Source organism: Salmo salar, chromosome 12 (genome assembly GCF_965601325.2).
Source record: "Salmo salar chromosome 12, fSalSal1, whole genome shotgun sequence".
NCBI classification, from domain to species: Eukaryota; Metazoa; Chordata; class Actinopteri; order Salmoniformes; family Salmonidae; genus Salmo; species Salmo salar.
The window spans coordinates 95,710,076-95,727,748 of record NC_138302.1 but is presented as its reverse complement, the minus strand read 5'-3'; the positions used below and the strand labels follow the sequence as shown (position 1 = coordinate 95,727,748).

The 17,673-nt window shown below is 44.2% G+C and overlaps 1 protein-coding gene across 1 annotated transcript in view; it reads left to right on the top strand.

The window, feature by feature from the left end:
* shmt2 (serine hydroxymethyltransferase 2 (mitochondrial)) overlaps positions 1-17,673 on the top strand; it is a 34,981-nt gene that overhangs the window by 7,021 nt on the left and 10,287 nt on the right. The window contains exons 2-3 of the mRNA XM_045691910.2: positions 7,842-8,039; positions 14,445-14,524. Of these exons, the coding sequence (XP_045547866.1) occupies positions 7,842-8,039; positions 14,445-14,524 (278 nt within the window). The remainder of the gene's footprint in view (positions 1-7,841; positions 8,040-14,444; positions 14,525-17,673) is intronic.

Below are 17,673 nucleotides of genomic sequence, written 5' to 3'. Positions count from 1 at the left end.
CGATTATACACTGCTACCCGCGAAAGAGGCGCAGAGAAGCTGGCTAGTGTTTATTTTTCCACCACAGCCGATCTATGGTCGAGTAGAACCAGTCCACTACATAAATGAAGACTGGAAATTGCAAAAATTGTCTGCCTTCAGACGTCGTACTTCCCTGAGGATCATACGGGTGAAGTAATAGCCCAGGTCTCAGAGACTCTCTGGCATGGTGGAAGATGATCATACTGGTGAAGTAATAGCCCAGGTCTCAGAGACTCTCTGGCATGGTGGAAGATGATCATACTGGTGAAGTAATAGCCCAGGTCTCAGAGACTCTCTGGCATTGTGGAAGATGAGTGAAGACTGACAGGTGTGCATGACAACTGACAGCAGGAGCAACATGATAAAAGCATTGCGCTTGAACAGCTGGACCCGCCTGCAGTGCTTTGGGTACAGGCTTCACCTCGCCATCGGTAAGTGTGACATTGGATAATTAAAGTGCATTCAAAAAAGTTATGTTCAGGCCAGCTGTAGGCTGTGTTAGTAGTTGTCGTTTTGCCAATCCAATAGCAAATAACCACAGGCTGTTTTTAGTTATAACAAACTAAATTAATACATTTTCAGTCAAAATGATTACATATTCAAACAGCTTGTGGTCAAACGTTCCTCATTCTTCATTCTCACCCCACTTTCCCTCATTCTTCATTCTTTTCAGAGAATGGTGTGAAAGACCCACGAGTTGACCGTGCCATTGGGTTGTGCAAGAAGATGGTCAGCACTTTTTCCTTCAGCTGGAAGAAGAGGAGAGACTTGTCTGGAGCACAGGCTGAGCTCAGTCTACCCACTCACCAGCTCATCACAGGTGGGGGTCAAGACAGAAGATGACAGAACGAATCCTGGAACAAGAAAAGGCCCGGGTCCTGGTCTCGGAGAAGAAAAGCAGGCACCTGGTGCCCAGCTATCAGGATATCGACGTGTTGAAGTCAGTGAACAAAGCCCTTTACAGGAATTCACTACGTTAGTGTCTCCTACCTCAAGCCTGTGATAAACCTGTTCAGCCGCAGCCTCCTGCAGCCAGAGGAAGGTGAGGGCACGCTCACAAAGAAAATCAAGAGTGTCCCACTACAGTATCTCAACGACAAGTACAAAGACCCTGCCGCAGTTGAACTCCTTGATATGTCCTCGCTGGTGGATCCCCGGGCTCAGCACCACATGTATAACAGATGACGACAAGATTGAGAGCATCAAACAAAGATCTGTTTTTAGAGCTGAAGTCTCTGCTTGCTGAGGAAAGCACACATCACCCTGGGCACAACTGTGTGCCAAAGAAAGTGAACCTGTTTCTGAGAAAGGCAAGAAAACACTTAAGTTTCTTCAAGACGACAGCACTGTCTTGCCCAGAGTCAGAGGAGGACAACATCAAAACTGAGTTGTCAAGTTACTTGTCAGCTCTTCAGACCCCTGACACAAAGACCCACTTGAGTGGTGGAGGCTCCGTGAGGCCAACATCGCAAGACTAAGCTTGCTAATAAAAAGTACCTGTGTATTCCTGCTACAACTGCCCCTTTTAGAGAGGGCTTTAGCACAGCTGGGAACATTGTGACATGTCACAGGGCATGCCTCAAGCCAGAGTCAGTAGACACGCTTGTGTTCCTCGCCAGAAACTTGTGAAGGACGATATTTTGTTTGACAGAATTGTAAAATTTGATTTATTATTGTGCAAATTCTTCTTAGGGATACCTTTTTTCCCATTATTTTTATTTGATTTGTATACGATGACAGCCTGGTAAGCAGTGTTGCTCGTTTTGTTTTGCAGAAATGGGCCTTGAGGCATTGTGTATATATTTTACAATTTTTATAAAGAAAATTCAATTGAGAATTATGTCTTGGCCTTTTGTAATTTGTTTAGAGAAAAATTGAGGTATATATCGTGAATCTTCAAAATTTGTGACAAAAAATGAAGATATTACTTTTAGGCAATATCGCCCAGCCCTAGGTGGGAGGGGGACAGAGGAGAGCTTGATGGAGTGCCACTGTTTAGCATTCCACAGTGACACCAGTGCGGAGCGGAGGGGATGCCCTCAGCGCAGACAGATGGACACCCCTATCTGCTCTCTGCTGTAAGCAAGGCTGTGTGGGTGTATGTGCCAGCGTGTGGGCAGACAGCAAAGGACGGGTCCCGTCAGTACTTAATGACCCGTGTGATTTCTGTGTGTGTGGAACGTGTCCCCTGAGGGATCAGGTGGGTGGACCTGAGCTGTCTCCCCAGGACTCCTCACCCCCCTTTCCCTCGGGTGGACCTGAGCTGTCTCCCCAGGACTCCTCACCCCCCTTTCCCTCGGGTGGACCTGAGCTGTCTTCCTCCTCACACACGCGGAGTGGCCCGCAGGCTGACAGAAGGCCAGGAGAGCTGGGTTTCACCATCACCCATTTAATGTGCCAACCTGGTAGGAGAGGATGGGGCCCTAGATATTGTTCCTCATCAGCACCACAGGAGCGAGCTCCAGGTGAAATAAGTGCAGGCCTGCCAGGCAGCTCCTGGAAGATCTAGTACATGTTTCTTAGAGGAAGCAGCCACAGGAGCTCATGAAGGTGAACGATCTGTGATAAAGATTTAATGTTGCAGGCTAATAGATGTGTGTAAATAACCTGTCAACAGAATGAACCTGTTCTATGCTGTGGAGATAGTTGTGTAACAAATAGCCGGTGGTATTTATGACTTTGCAGAATATTTTTGAAGGCATGAAGTCTACTTGTTTTTACAAATATTTTCTCTTTCAGAAGTGGTGTTTTTTTTGTGTGTGTGTGTGACTCAGGAGATGGACACACACACACCAGACAGTATATAACCCGTACACTCATCTCAATGCCTATAAGTGGTCACCATCATTTGTGTTAATTGTATTTTAATAGCACTATTAAAGTGAAGTTACACATCACCCTGCATTACACCTGAGACTATGGCTCAGTAGGGGGCCTGGGTAAATAGAAGATCATCATTATTAGGCTAGTCCTGCTGTTTAATAAAAGGTGATGAGCTATTTAAATAGCATGCACCCCCCCCCCCCCCCAACACGGCACTTTTGTAGTAAAACGGAGCTAGGGCCTCTGTTTTAGACAGTTATTCTCTTCTCATCATTGTTGTCATGCCATACTACAGTCAGATCATTTGGCTAAAGTACAACACTGACCTGAGACTAGGTTTGGAAAATCTGACGAGCACAAACAACAATCTTAGTGCGTCAATGCTATCCCTGTTGTAACAGCTGTACAGATAGTAAACTGAGGGCTAAGGGAGAGCTGACTAAACTGCCCAGAACAGGAGCCAGCCTTTATTTAACCAGGAAGTTCCATTGAGGTCAGAAGCCCTCCGTTCCAAGGGGGCTAATAGAAACGGGGTAAATGTGTGGAAAAGGGCTGAAACTGTGTGTGTACCCACACTATCCAGCAGCTAGCTGTATGGGACAGTACTGTATGGAGGACTAGTCAGGCAGAGAACTAGGCATGGTGCTAGCAGCTAGCTGTATGGAAGAGTACTGTATGGAGAGCTAGTCAGGCAGAGAACTAGGCATGGTGCTAGCTGTATGGAAGAGTACTGTATGGAGAGCTAGTCAGGCAGAGAACTAGGCATGGTGCTAGCACTAGCTGTATGGAACAGTACTGTATGGAGAACTAGTCAGGCAGAGAACTAGGCATGGTGCTAGCTGTATGGAAGAGTACTGTATGGAGAACTAGTCAGGTAGAGAACTAGACATGGTGCTAGCTGTATGGAGAGTACTGTATGGAGAACTAGTCAGGCAGAGAACTAGGCATGGTGCTAGCTGTATGGAAGAGTACTGTATGGAGAACTAGTCAGGTAGAGAACTAGACATGGTGCTAGCTGTATGGAGAGTACTGTATGGAGAACTAGTCAGGCAGAGAACTAGGCATGGTGCTAGCTGTATGGAAGAGTACTGTATGGAGAACTAGTCAGGTAGAGAACTAGACATGGTGCTAGCTGTATGGAGAGTACTGTATGGAGAACTAGTCAGGCAGAGAACTAGGCATGGTGCTAGCAGCTAGCTGTATGGAACAGTACTGTATGGAGTAGTCAGGTAGAGAACTAGGCATGGTGCTAGCAGCTAGCTGTATGGAGAGTACTGTATGGAGAATAGTCAGGTAGAGAACTAGACATGGTGCTAGCTGTATGGAACAGTACTGTATGGAGAGCTAGTCAGGCAGAGAACTAGGCATGGTGCTAGCTGTATGAAAGAGTACTGTATGGAGAGCTAGTCAGGCAGAGAACTAGGCATGGTGCTAGCTGTATGGAAGAGTACTGTATGGAGAGCTAGTCAGGCAGAGAACTAGACATGGTGCTAGCTGAGATGAGATAAGAGGAAGTGCTGTGTAGTGGTCCTGCTGTTTCTGCTCTGTGCTGGGTCTTCAAAGCAGCTAGCTAGCTCCCTTCCCTAAGTACGGCTGATAGAGGCACACAACCATGCTGATTATTATCACTCAAACACCAAGCTAACTCTAAATTATATTAGTTACATATTGGAGTGCATAAGTGGGAATGTCTATTAAAAATGGAAAATGTTATGTCTGACTTCATGTGTCTAGATGTATTAATAGTTAAGAGACATTGACAACAAACTAGGCCTATGTATTTCAAATTGTACAATAGCCTATCTTCTGAAAGGATTCTGGTTATGTAGTATGTGTCTGACACTTCTCCTACTGTAGGTCCAACACTACTGATTAAGGAAGATCAATTTTACAGTCTTAACAGCTAAGAAATATGGTTAGTAAACAGCCAAGAGCTAATGATATTTGAGAACCGCCGACTACGCCATGAGTTGCAATTTTTGGGGAAATTAGAGTTGTGAGAAACCTGGCTGAAAATATAGAGAAATTTGCAACCCTAATACCATTCATTGTCCTGTTTTTGTTATAATGACCTTGGTCAAGACATAACAAAACACCATTAGGATACTATGACTCTGCCCCTCAGTGACTGCTATCAGCAGCAGCGCCATGGAAGCATAGGCTTTGCGAACATTGCTTGGATAGCTATTTTCTATGAGGGAGAACTGCCCCAATGAAATCTCATGATTTAATAGCATAAATTCTAACGGCATGGAGTAAATGGACCGTCCTGGTGCGCTCAGTCAGAACCTCTGGGTCTGCTCTAGTCTCCCTCCCAATGAGTCAGACAGCATTCTTCCTCACTACAGACTAGATCTGCTCTATCAAGTACAGATGGAGCTAAAGCAAAAATCACTTATTTTTTATTTTTATTAACTTATGTAAATAACAGTCATGGAAGCCTGGGACCTGATAAAACTGGACAGCTACATCCAATGAGTCGAAGGACCAAAGGATACAGTAGCTAGAACCTACTCATCGCAGATCTGGTAGGACAAAAAAGCCTGACTGGCCAATGTGATTGTTTCACTCCGTGTTCATCATGCTCTACTGTAGGTGTCAGGATGACATGTTGTGTAGACTAAAACAGTATAAAACTTGGTGTGTCCCAAACAGGATCAATTTAAAATGTCAGCTACTGTAATTTCTAGAAACATTGAAATAGTTAGAATTTGACTTTTTCCACATTTTGTTGTTACAGCCTGATTTAAAAAAATATATATATATTTTTTTTTATTTTTATTAACTTATGTAAATAACAGTCATGGAAGCCTGGGACCTGATAAAACTGGACAGCTACATCCAATGAGTCGAAGGACCAAAGGATACAGTAGCTAGAACCTACTCATCGCAGATCTGGTAGGACAAAAAAGCCTGACTGGCCAATGTGATTGTTTCACTCCGTGTTCATCATGCTCTACTGTAGGTGTCAGGATGACATGTTGTGTAGACTAAAACAGTATAAAACTTGGTGTGTCCCAAACAGGATCAATTTAAAATGTCAGCTACTGTAATTTCTAGAAACATTGAAATAGTTAGAATTTGACTTTTTCCACATTTTGTTGTTACAGCCTGATTTAAAAAAATATATATATATTTTTTTTTATTTTTATTAACTGAATAAAAAGTATCCCCCATTTACACAATGCCCCATAATGACAAAGTGAAAACATGTTTTTGGACATTTAAAAAAAATAAAAAAAAATATCATTTTTTTATAATGAAATACAGAAATATCTCATGTATTCACACCCCTGAGGCAATACTTTGTAAAAGCACGTTTTGGCAGCAAAAGAGCTGTGTCTTTCTGGGTAAGTCCAAGACCTATGCACATCTGGATTGTGCAACTTTTTAAAATGTATTTTAAAATATCTTCAAGCTCTGTCTAATTGTTTGTCGATCATTGCTAGACAACCATTTTCAGGTCTTGCCGAGGAATTTCAAGTCAAAGCTGTACTTTGGCCACTCGGACATTCACTGCTTTCTTGGTAAGCAACTCCTGTTTGGATTTGGCCTTGTGTTTTAGGTTATTGTCCTACTGAAAGGTGAATTCATCTCCCAGTGTCTGAGGAAAGCAGACTGAACCAGGATTTCCTCTAGGACTTTTGTCTGTGCTTAGCTCCCTTCTGTTGAAAAATTCCCCAGTCCTTAACGATTACAAGCAATACCCATAACATGATACAGAAACTATGGAGAGTGGTACTCAATAATGTGTTGTGTGTTTGTGGCAAATCCAATAACACTTTGTATTCAGGTCAACAAGTGAATTGCTTTGTTTTTCAGTATTACTTTAGTGCCTTGTTGCAAACAGGATGCATGTTTAGGATTTTGTTTTAAATTCCTTACAGGATTCTTTTCACTCTGTCAATTAGGTTCGCATTGTGGAGTAACTGCAATGTTGTTGATCCATCCTCTGTTTTTTTTTCCTATCACAGCGATTAAACTCTGTTTTAAAGTCACCATTGGCTTTATGGTGAAATCCCTGAGCAGTTTCCTTCCTCTCCAGCAACAGAGTTAGGAAAGACACCTGTATTTTTTTGTAGTGACTAGGTGTATTGATAGTGTAATTAATAACTTCACCGTGCTCCAAGGGATATTCAACTTATTTAGGTTTGCCATAAGAAATGGCTTGAATACATATTGACTTAAAATATTTCAGCTTTTCATTTTTTATTAATTAGTTAAAAATGTAAACATAATTTCACTTTGACATTATGGTGTATTGTGTGTAGGCCAGTAACAAAAATCAGGCTGTAACACAACATCTGGAAACAATCAAAGTGTGTTAATACTTTCTGAAAGCACTTTATCTACTTTTGATAAGCAGCTTGCTAGCTAATTAGCTGTCATGCCAGTTTCAAGCAATCTAAACTAATATCTGACTAACTCGGAAATAGGAAGTTATTTCAGAATGAAAGTTAACTGGCCGGTGCTTTGACATCGTTAGCTGTCCCTAGTTATAGCATGTATTTTCACTTACTGCATCTGCGTGCTTGTTGTTTTTCTTTTCTTGTTGCTTGTTGTCTAATCTGTTCAAAACCGTGGCAGGAGTGGTCATTTGTTTTCTGACATGCAACAGTGAAATGGGTGTATTCATGCGGTTGTTGAAATGCACAGATCGCTTTATATATCTTCTCCAAAAAAACGACCTGTAGTTTGAAAACTTGGCAGCATATTTTTATGTCATGCTGCTTTGTTGATATCTCCAACCACCCCTCACTGGGTATTCAGCCAATAAGCAGCTGCTGATGTTGTCTTAACCAATGGGATTTGTAGATCAGAGGTGTGTTCTTGCGAAATTGCCTATTTTTTCTTTCTTTTTTTGCATGCTAACACTGCCTGTTTCTCATCTTTTTTTGTGCTCGCTGCATCAAGTGAAGACAACCCAGTTATTTTTGTCATAGATCCATAAATTACCTCTCCCCTTCTGTTCCCCTCTCTGTGTTTTTCCCTCCCAGCCATTGTGCCTGCGTGCCCCGGTGGCCCTGAGCAGCGTGGGGGCGAGGAGGGGCCAGCATGCGGCTACCCGTAGTGTGGAACAGGAGGCCCCATGGACTGGGCAGGACAGTCTGGCCCAGGACGACCCAGAGATGTGGGACTTGCTGCGGAAAGAGAAGGACCGGCAGTGTCGGGGACTGGAGCTCATTGCCTCTGAGGTGGGTTTGGCTGGCTAGCTATCTGTCTTTCAGGTTGGCTGTCAGAAAGAAGAGGCCTGTAGCTCATGGTAAGCTGTCTGTTAGTCAGTTTACTATGCTCAGTTGAGAAAGAAGCAGTTCGACAGGCCCAGAGTCATACTAAGGATGTGCATCTCTCCTTTCATGAAAAATTCGATACACGTCTAGATATATGGGATACAACAATACTTTTTCGGTTCGATGTTTTGCATGAACACATTCATTGTTTACAAATATCTGCTGCTGTTGGAGATTAGGATCTGGGCCTCTGAGCCGGATCTGTCTGAGACGACTCCTTCTCTGAGCCGCATCTGTCTGAGACGACTCCTTCTCTGAGCCGCATCTGTCTGAGACGACTCCTTCTCTGAGCCGCATCTGTCTGAGACGACTCCTTCTCTGAGCCGCATCTGTCTGAGACGACTCCTTCTCCCCCCCCCCCCCCCCCCCCCACTTTGTATCTGAAATCACCATCACCCATAGATGAAACATGTTTTGAGTTAGTTCTATGTCAGTATGTGTCGTTAGCATGGCATTCAGCAATGAATATAATGCAGCTTTGGATTTTACTCCCGTCTCAAAAGCAAATGGTTTAGACCGTTTGGAATTGTATGGAGAGCTTCTCCCGACCAATGAATGAATGCGACCATGCGCAGCTAGCAAAAATGATTGCTGTTCATGTAAAAATGACCAAATACACGGTATAAAACAAACTACCAAAACTATTTCTTATGGTGAAACCTGAACCATCTTAATGAAATCTGAGTGATTTGAAAACCCCAGACCGCAGTTGGATGTGAGTTGGGTCCACTCCGGTAGGCTACAGAACTCCTGTTTTCTACAGTAGTTGGGTCAACTCCGGTAGGCTACAGAACTCCTGTTTTCTACAGTAGTTGGGTCCACTCCGGTAGGCTACAGAACTCCCGTTTTCTACAGTAGTTGGGTCCACTCCGGTAGGCTACAGAACTCCTGTAAAACACAGTTTTCTACAGCGCATTTGGTAATGATGACCCAGCAAAGTACATTGGTTGTCACTCAACTAATAAAAGCCTATGATTTGACATTGTGAAAGCCATTTTACAAACATCTGAATGCTGATGTACCAGTAGCCTATTAGAGCAGGGACAGGCCCTTACCTCGCGTTGGCGTGAGCAGTTGTCTCTCGCACTGTGCGCACAGTTTATCTGACAGTCATATGCAGTTACATGCATAAACGTTTGACAGGCTGCTGAGCTAAAGGAAACAACGCATCAATTCAGTCAACAGATAAGGGGTATCTTCAGAATAAAACAATCTGCTTTTCTGACCACCGCATGCTTCATTTGGAATGGTTTGGGCTCCCGCGGACCGACGCACTCACATCTTAAACATTTGAACCAGGGGACCGATGCTTATCGGTGAATGTTACATCCCTATCATACTGTGTATGTGGAGAGTTTGGCCAATGCGGTTTCCGTCTGAACGTTCCGAGAGCACCACTTTCTCCTCCATAGCTGTTGCTAAGTGATAATTGATGCTTCCGGGTTGTGCTGTTTATTTCTGATAGTTTTCTAACCCTATGTAGATGTCCAGTGAAAGCTGATATGAATGTTGTCACCACAACACAGTAGATACACATTATCCTGAATGCTAATCAATAAAAATGTCAAATTCTGTACTCTAATACTTGTTTCCAGAGGGTCATGACATAGGGAACTGTTGGGGTTAGATTATCTCTGTATTAACCTCTATCCTCCCTCCCAGCTCAGTGGGGTATATCAGCCCACTCTAGTGTGAGGAAAATCTGATATCTTCGTGGCCTCCCGAGTGGAGCAACGTGCTAGAGGCGTCACTACAGACCCGGGTTGGATCCCGGGATGTATCACAACGGACCGTGTTCGGGAGTCCCATAGGGCAGCGCACAATTGGCCCAACGCCATCCGGGTTAGGGGAGGGTTTGACTGGGGGGCTTTACTTGGCTCATCACACTCTAGCGACTCGTTGTGGCGGGCCGGGCGCCTGCAGGATGACCTCGGTCATCAGTTGAACGGTGTTTCCTCCGACACGTTGGTGTGGCTGGCTTCCGAGTTAAGCGAGCGGGTGTTAACCTCTCTGGGATATGTGGGACGCTAGCCCACCTCAACAACAGCCAGTGAAATTGCAGGGTGCCAAATTCAAAATAACAAAAATCTCATAATTCAAATTCCTCAAACATACAAGTATCATACACCATTTTAAAGCTTAACTTCTTGTTAATCCAGCCACAGTGTCTGATTTCAAAAAGGCTTTACGGCGAAAGTATACCATATGATTATGTTAGGTCAGCGCCTAGTCACAAAAAAACATACAGCCATTTTCCAGCCAAAGAGAGGAGTCACAAAAAGCAGAAATGGAGAGAAAATGAATCACTAACCTTTGATCTTCATCAGATGGCACTCATAGGACTTCATGTTACACAATACATGTATGTTTTGTTCGAAAAAGTTCATATTTATATCCAAAGATCTTAGTTTGCATTGGCGTGTTATGTTCAGTAATGTTTGCCTCTAAAACATCCAGTGATTTTGCAGGGAGCCACATCGATTTACAGAAATGCTCATCATAAACGTTGATATAAGATACAAGTGTTTTACATAGAATTAAAGATACACTTCTCCTTAATGCAACTGGTGTCAGATTTCAAAAAAGCTTTACAGCAAAAGCACACCATGCGATAATCTGAGTACAGCGCTCAGACACCAAAACAAGCCATACAGATACCCGCCATGTTGTGGAGTCAACAAAAGTCATAAATGGCATTATAAATATTCACTTACCTTTGATCTTTATCGGAATGCACTCCCAGGAATCCGAGTTCCACAATAAATGTTAGTTTTGTTTCGATAAAGTCCATATTTATGTCCAAATGCCTCCTTTTTGTTTGCACGTTCAGTTCACTATTCAAAATGCTGAAGGCGCATGCACTAAGTCCAGACAAAGTCAAAAAAGTTGCATTACAGTTTGATTCTATACATTGTTTGACATGTTTCTACAATCTTTAGGATGTTTTTTATCATAAATCTTCAATAATATTCCAACTGGACAATTCCTTTGTCTTCAGAAATGAAAAGGAACTCAGCTCGCTCTCACAGCTGCGCACATGACTGAGCTCATGCCATTTTTCCAGACACCTGATTCCAATAGCTCTTATTCTCTCCCCATTCACAGTAGAAGCCTGAAACAATGTTCTAAAGACTGTTGACATCTAGTGGAAGCCTTAGGAAGTGCAATATGACCCCACAGACACTGTATATTGGATAGGCAATCACTGGAAAAACTACAAACCTCAGATTTCACACTTCCTCGTTGGATTTTTCTCAGGTTTTTGCCTGCCATATGAGTTCTGTTATACTCACAGACATCATTCAAACAGTTTTAGAACCTTCAGAGTCTTTTCTATCCAAATATATACTAATAATATGCATATCCTAGCTCCTGGGCCTGAGTAGCAGGCAGTTTACTCTGGGCACCTTATTCATCCAAGCTACTCAATACTGCCCCCAGATCCCAAAGAAGTTAAGAAGCGTGGTTTGGCGGGCCAGGTTTCGGAGGATGCATGACTTGACCTTCGCCTCCTGAGCCTGTTGAGGAGTTGCAGCGACGAGATGAGATCAAAATTGGGGAGAAAAGAGGTGTAAAATACCACCCCCTTTTCTCCTCGCAAAACACACTCCCACCCTCCTCTCTGCAGGCAGACTCCAGCCAAGGCCTCCTGCTTGAGGTTCTACTGGTTGTTTTTAAGAGGAAAACACACAGGCAGCGATTGCATTTCCAAGTCTAATGTGACAAGTGGGGTGCTTTCTCAGTGTGGCACACACAGCAGAAAGGTGTGTGTGTGTGTGTGTGTAAGCTGCTTCCTGAGCTGTTCTCTCTCATCTCCTTCTCCAGTGGAGGTGAAGTCTGAGCGGCATTAGCATACAACCCTGTAGGGAGACCCGCGTGACGCGGCTTGAAACCTGACAGGCACTGTGATAATCTGAGTGGAAGAGTCAAGATGCCACACTGAGGTGTCTATCCCCTGTCACCTTCCTCTCCCTGACACTGTCAGGAGTGGTTACAGACAGTCCCGTCCCCCTCCATCGGTGGGTCTGACACTACCTATGGTCGTTATAGCAGGGACCCTAAACCTTCCTTAGAAACACAGTAACTTCCTGGCCCTCTGCCACCTAAACTATCAATGGAGACCAAACGCTCTGAGTGGACTGATCCATTGTGGAGGCTGTGGGGATGAGGCAGTCCATCACTCAGAAGAATAATGGTGCGACACTAATAGCGGTCACTGTCTGCAGTTCTGAGTTGTTGAATTGCCGCCTTAGACCGTGTTGCTATGTGCATAATAGCAAAGTTAACAAGCATATTGGTGTTGAGAATATTGTGGCGGAGGCAGCAGCAGAGTTAGGAGATGAGAAAACAGCCCTTACCTTAATTGTCTAAGAAAAGTGAGGAGAGCGCAAACCCCATCTTAATTAGTTCTATAGGCTATTGACTGTCTGTTAAATGTGCCTGTCTTTATAAATCATCCATATATCTACAGAAATAAGACCGATTCTGTTGCCCGTTTGAGTGTTTGTTTTTAATAACCTACTGATTCCGTGAACACCGAACCTCACGCAGCCACATGTCAAATAAACAATTTCACATTCGCCTGGTTTTAATATTTGCTATGCTGTAATATAGGTTTTACACTTTTTCCATTAGAGCAGCCTCTCTGGTATTCTTTATCATTTATTTAGTGTTTACACTGTTCCAAAATGTCCGAAGCATAATATTTATAATAACCCTCTTTCTTGATATATTTTTATTATGATCGTAATAAGTAATATCATTATCATTAGTAGGCTTAGTATAGCAGCCTTTGAGCTGTAGGCCTAAGAGCACATCCTGTTTAGTCTTAATACCGTAGGCCTATAAAAATAGGCTACTGTATCCATCATTCGGTCATGTCATCACACAGTATATGAGTCATTCATGATTTGAAATGCAATCAAGGATTTTAGTTTTTAAATAAAATAACAAAGTCACCCTTTAGTGTAAACAATCAATTTCGGGAATTGTTTTCACAAATGAATGCAGCTGTTTTTAGTCTTTGTTGTAAAAATGTATGCCTTTGTTACAGAAGACACTCTAGTCCATTTTTATAATTGATTTAGTGTTTACATTGTCCCAAACGGTCAGAAATGATATTGTAATCTAACAGCACCTGTTCTGCAGACATAATATGCACCCAGCGCTTGCTCCTTACCTTATTTTCCTTGATCTCCAGTATTTTCCACAACTAGTCACATTTTATTCCACACATCTGACTTCCCCTTTACCTCCTGAGCAACCAGTAAACATGACTCAGTTTCAAGTTTATTTGTCACTTCCTCTGCATCCATTTTGCTGTCACATGTTACGTTGTTCAGAGTTTACAACCAATTTATTGGTCAGGTTATGATATGGTATAGGTCTGGCCCTATGCGATGCATACATGTGTCATGTAAAGACATGAGGGTTGAGGGAATAGGGAATGTTTCTCCTAAACAAATTTGGGATTTCGGTAACAGAACTTTTCAGCCAGAAATGGCTGTAACTAGCAACTATGTTGCTTGTCACTTGCTGTCATTTGTTTTTAACACAGCGCAGCAAGTCTGAGCCCGGCACAATCAAATTGCGGTCGGTCTCCCTCAAGTCATTTGTCTTAATTATTTAATCAAACAGTGCGTCTTAAAGCATCAGACAAGCTCAGTGCATATAGTTGATTTGATTAAAACACACAGGATGTTTCCATATATGTGAAAAATACACGTTTTAAACATTCTGCCCAATCGATTGGTTTAAAGAACAGAACTCTCGGTCGACCAAGATATCATTTTTTTTTTGTCGAGGACAGCCCTAGACGATTCAGTGATAGGGCAACACGACCACCGCTTATAGCAGTGATAGGGCAACACTACCACCGCTTATAGCAGTGATAGGGCAACACTACCACCGCTTATAGCAGTGATAGGGCAACACTACCACCGCTTATAGCAGTGATAGGGCAACACTACCACAGCTTATAGCAGTGATAGGGCAACACTACCACCGCTTATAGCAGTGATAGGGCAACACTACCACCGCTTATAGCAGTGATAGTGCTTTCTCTTTTTCCTTGTAGAGTAGTATAGAAGGGGCAGAGTAGTATAGAAGGGGCAGAGTAGTATAGAAGGGGCAGAGTAGTATAGAAGGGGCAGTGTATGAAGGCTGGTCTGGTTGAATAGTGTGATTGCTGTTGTCTCTGGGGGTGGGATTCTACTAATCACTTAACAGTTTATAATTTGCCTTTTCCCATCTGTCTCCTGCATTGATCTGATCCTGATGTGTAGCTTCTGGTTTGCCTCTCCTCTCCAGAACTTCTGCAGTCGGGCTGCGCTGGAGGCCCAAGGATCCTGCCTCAATAACAAGTACTCAGAGGGCTACCCAGGCAGGAGGTAAGGCTACTACATAACAATGACCATACTAGGTTAGCACATCGCCTAGAATGCATGACCAATGCATTGCTAGTGTGGCTATTGGAACACTGTGAGTAAGACTTTCTCTGCTTTGTATTGCTGTTACTTTGCCTCCCCACTGTTTTGACTTTACTTATTGAAATGACTGCGATGATCAGATTGAAAATGACTGTATCCTGTCCATCTTGTCCTGTTCCCATTTCCCCTCCAACATACTGTACCTAGGCACCTTTTTTCCTTTTCACCCAATACCCCAGAACTGTTTTAATCAGTATTAGGATTATAATTACTGCATTGGCAATTAGGCACAGCTAGAGTTCTGGCACGTAACGGAAAGTGGGTGAGTTTTTCTGAGGTGGTGTAGTAGATGGTGTTAACCCTCTCCTCTCCTCTAGGTACTATGGTGGAGCTGAGGTGGTGTAGTAGATGGTGTTAACCCTCTCCTCTCCTCTAGGTACTATGGTGGAGCTGAGGTGGTGTAGTAGATGGTGTTAACACTCTCCTCTAGGTACTATGGTAGTGCTGAGGTGGTGTAGTAGATGGTGTTAACCCTCTCCTCTCCTCTAGGTACTATGGTGGAGCTGAGGTGGTGTAGTAGATGGTGTTAACACTCTCCTCTAGGTACTATGGTGGAGCTGAGGTGGTGTAGTAGATGGTGTTAACCCTCTCCTCTCCTCTAGCTCCTATGGTGGTGCTGAGGTGGTGTAGTAGATGGTGTTAACCCTCTCCTCTCCTCTAGGTACTATGGTGGAGCTGAGGTGGTGTAGTAGATGGTGTTAACCCTCTCCTCTAGGTACTATGGTGGTGCTGAGGTGGTGTAGTAGATGGTGTTAACCCTCTCCTCTCCTCTAGGTACTATGGTGGAGCTGAGGTGGTGTAGTAGATGGTGTTAACCCTCTCCTCTCCTCTAGGTACTATGGTGGAGCTGAGGTGGTGTAGTAGATGGTGTTAACCCTCTCCTCTCCTCTAGGTACTATGGTAGTGCTGAGGTGGTGAAGTAGATGGTGTTAACACTCTCCTCTAGGTACTATGGTGGTGCTGAGGTGGTGTAGTAGATGGTGTTAACCCTCTCCTCTCCTCTAGGTACTATGGTGGAGCTGAGGTGGTGTAGTAGATGGTGTTAACCCTCTCCTCTAGGTACTATGGTGGTGCTGAGGTGGTGTAGTAGATGGTGTTAACCCTCTCCTCTCCTCTAGGTACTATGGTAGTGCTGAGGTGGTGTAGTAGATGGTGTTAACCCTCTCCTCTCCTCTAGGTACTATGGTGGAGCTGAGGTGGTGTAGTAGATGGTGTTAACCCTCTCCTCTCCTCTAGGTACTATGGTGGAGCTGAGGTGGTGTAGTAGATGGTGTTAACCCTCTCCTCTCCTCTAGGTACTATGGTAGTGCTGAGGTGGTGTAGTAGATGGTGTTAACACTCTCCTCTAGGTACTATGGTGGAGCTGAGGTGGTGTAGTAGATGGTGTTAACACTCTCCTCTAGGTACTATGGTGGAGCTGAGGTGGTGTAGTAGATGGTGTTAACCCTCTCCTCTCCTCTAGGTACTATGGTGGAGCTGAGGTGGTGTAGTAGATGGTGTTAACCCTCTCCTCTCCTCTAGGTACTATGGTAGTGCTGAGGTGGTGTAGTAGATGGTGTTAACCCTCTCCTCTCCTCTAGGTACTATGGTGGAGCTGAGGTGGTGTAGTAGATGGTGTTAACCCTCTCCTCTCCTCTAGGTACTATGGTGGAGCTGAGGTGGTGTAGTAGATGGTGTTAACCCTCTCCTCTCCTCTAGGTACTATGGTGGTGCTGAGGTGGTGTAGTAGATGGTGTTAACCCTCTCCTCTCCTCTAGGTACTATGGTGGAGCTGAGGTGGTGTAGTAGATGGTGTTAACCCTCTCCTCTCCTCTAGGTACTATGGTAGTGCTGAGGTGGTGTAGTAGATGGTGTTAACCCTCTCCTCTCCTCTAGGTACTATGGTAGTGCTGAGGTGGTGTAGTAGATGGTGTTAACACTCTCCTCTCCCAGGTACTATGGTGGTGCTGAGGTGGTGTAGTAGATGGTGTTAACCCTCTCCTCTCCTCTAGGTACTATGGTGGTGCTGAGGTGGTGTAGTAGATGGTGTTAACCCTCTCCTCTCCTCTAGGTACTATGGTGGAGCTGAGGTGGTGTAGTAGATGGTGTTAACCCTCTCCTCTCCTCTAGGTACTATGGTGGAGCTGAGGTGGTGTAGTAGATGGTGTTAACCCTCTCCTCTCCCAGGTACTATGGTGGTGCTGAGGTGGTGTAGTAGATGGTGTTAACCCTCTCCTCTCCTCTAGGTACTATGGTGGAGCTGAGGTGGTGTAGTAGATGGTGTTAACCCTCTCCTCTCCTCTAGGTACTATGGTGGAGCTGAGGTGGTGTAGTAGATGGTGTTAACCCTCTCCTCTCCTCTAGGTACTATGGTAGTGCTGAGGTGGTGTAGTAGATGGTGTTAACCCTCTCCTCTAGGTACTATGGTGGTGCTGCGGTGGTGTAGTAGATGGTGTTAACCCTCTCCTCTCCTCTAGGTACTATGGTGGAGCTGAGGTGGTGTAGTAGATGGTGTTAACCCTCTCCTCTAGGTACTATGGTGGTGCTGAGGTGGTGTAGTAGATGGTGTTAACCCTCTCCTCTCCTCTTGGTACTATGGTGGAGCTGAGGTGGTGTAGTAGATGGTGTTAAACCTCTCCTCTCCTCTAGGTACTATGGTGGAGCTGAGGTGGTGTAGTAGATGGTGTTAACCCTCTCCTCTCCTCTAGGTACTATGGTGGAGCTGAGGTGGTGTAGTAGATGGTGTTAACACTCTCCTCTAGGTACTATGGTAATGCTGAGGTGGTGTAGTAGATGGTGTTAACCCTCTCCTCTCCTCTAGGTACTATGGTGGAGCTGAGGTGGTGTAGTAGATGGTGTTAACCCTCTCCTCTAGGTACTATGGTGGTGCTGAGGTGGTGTAGTAGATGGTGTTAACCCTCTCCTCTCCTCTAGGTACTATGGTGGAGCTGAGGTGGTGTAGTAGATGGTGTTAACCCTCTCCTCTCCTCTAGGTACTATGGTGGAGCTGAGGTGGTGTAGTAGATGGTGTTAACCCTCTCCTCTCCTCTAGGTACTATGGTAGTGCTGAG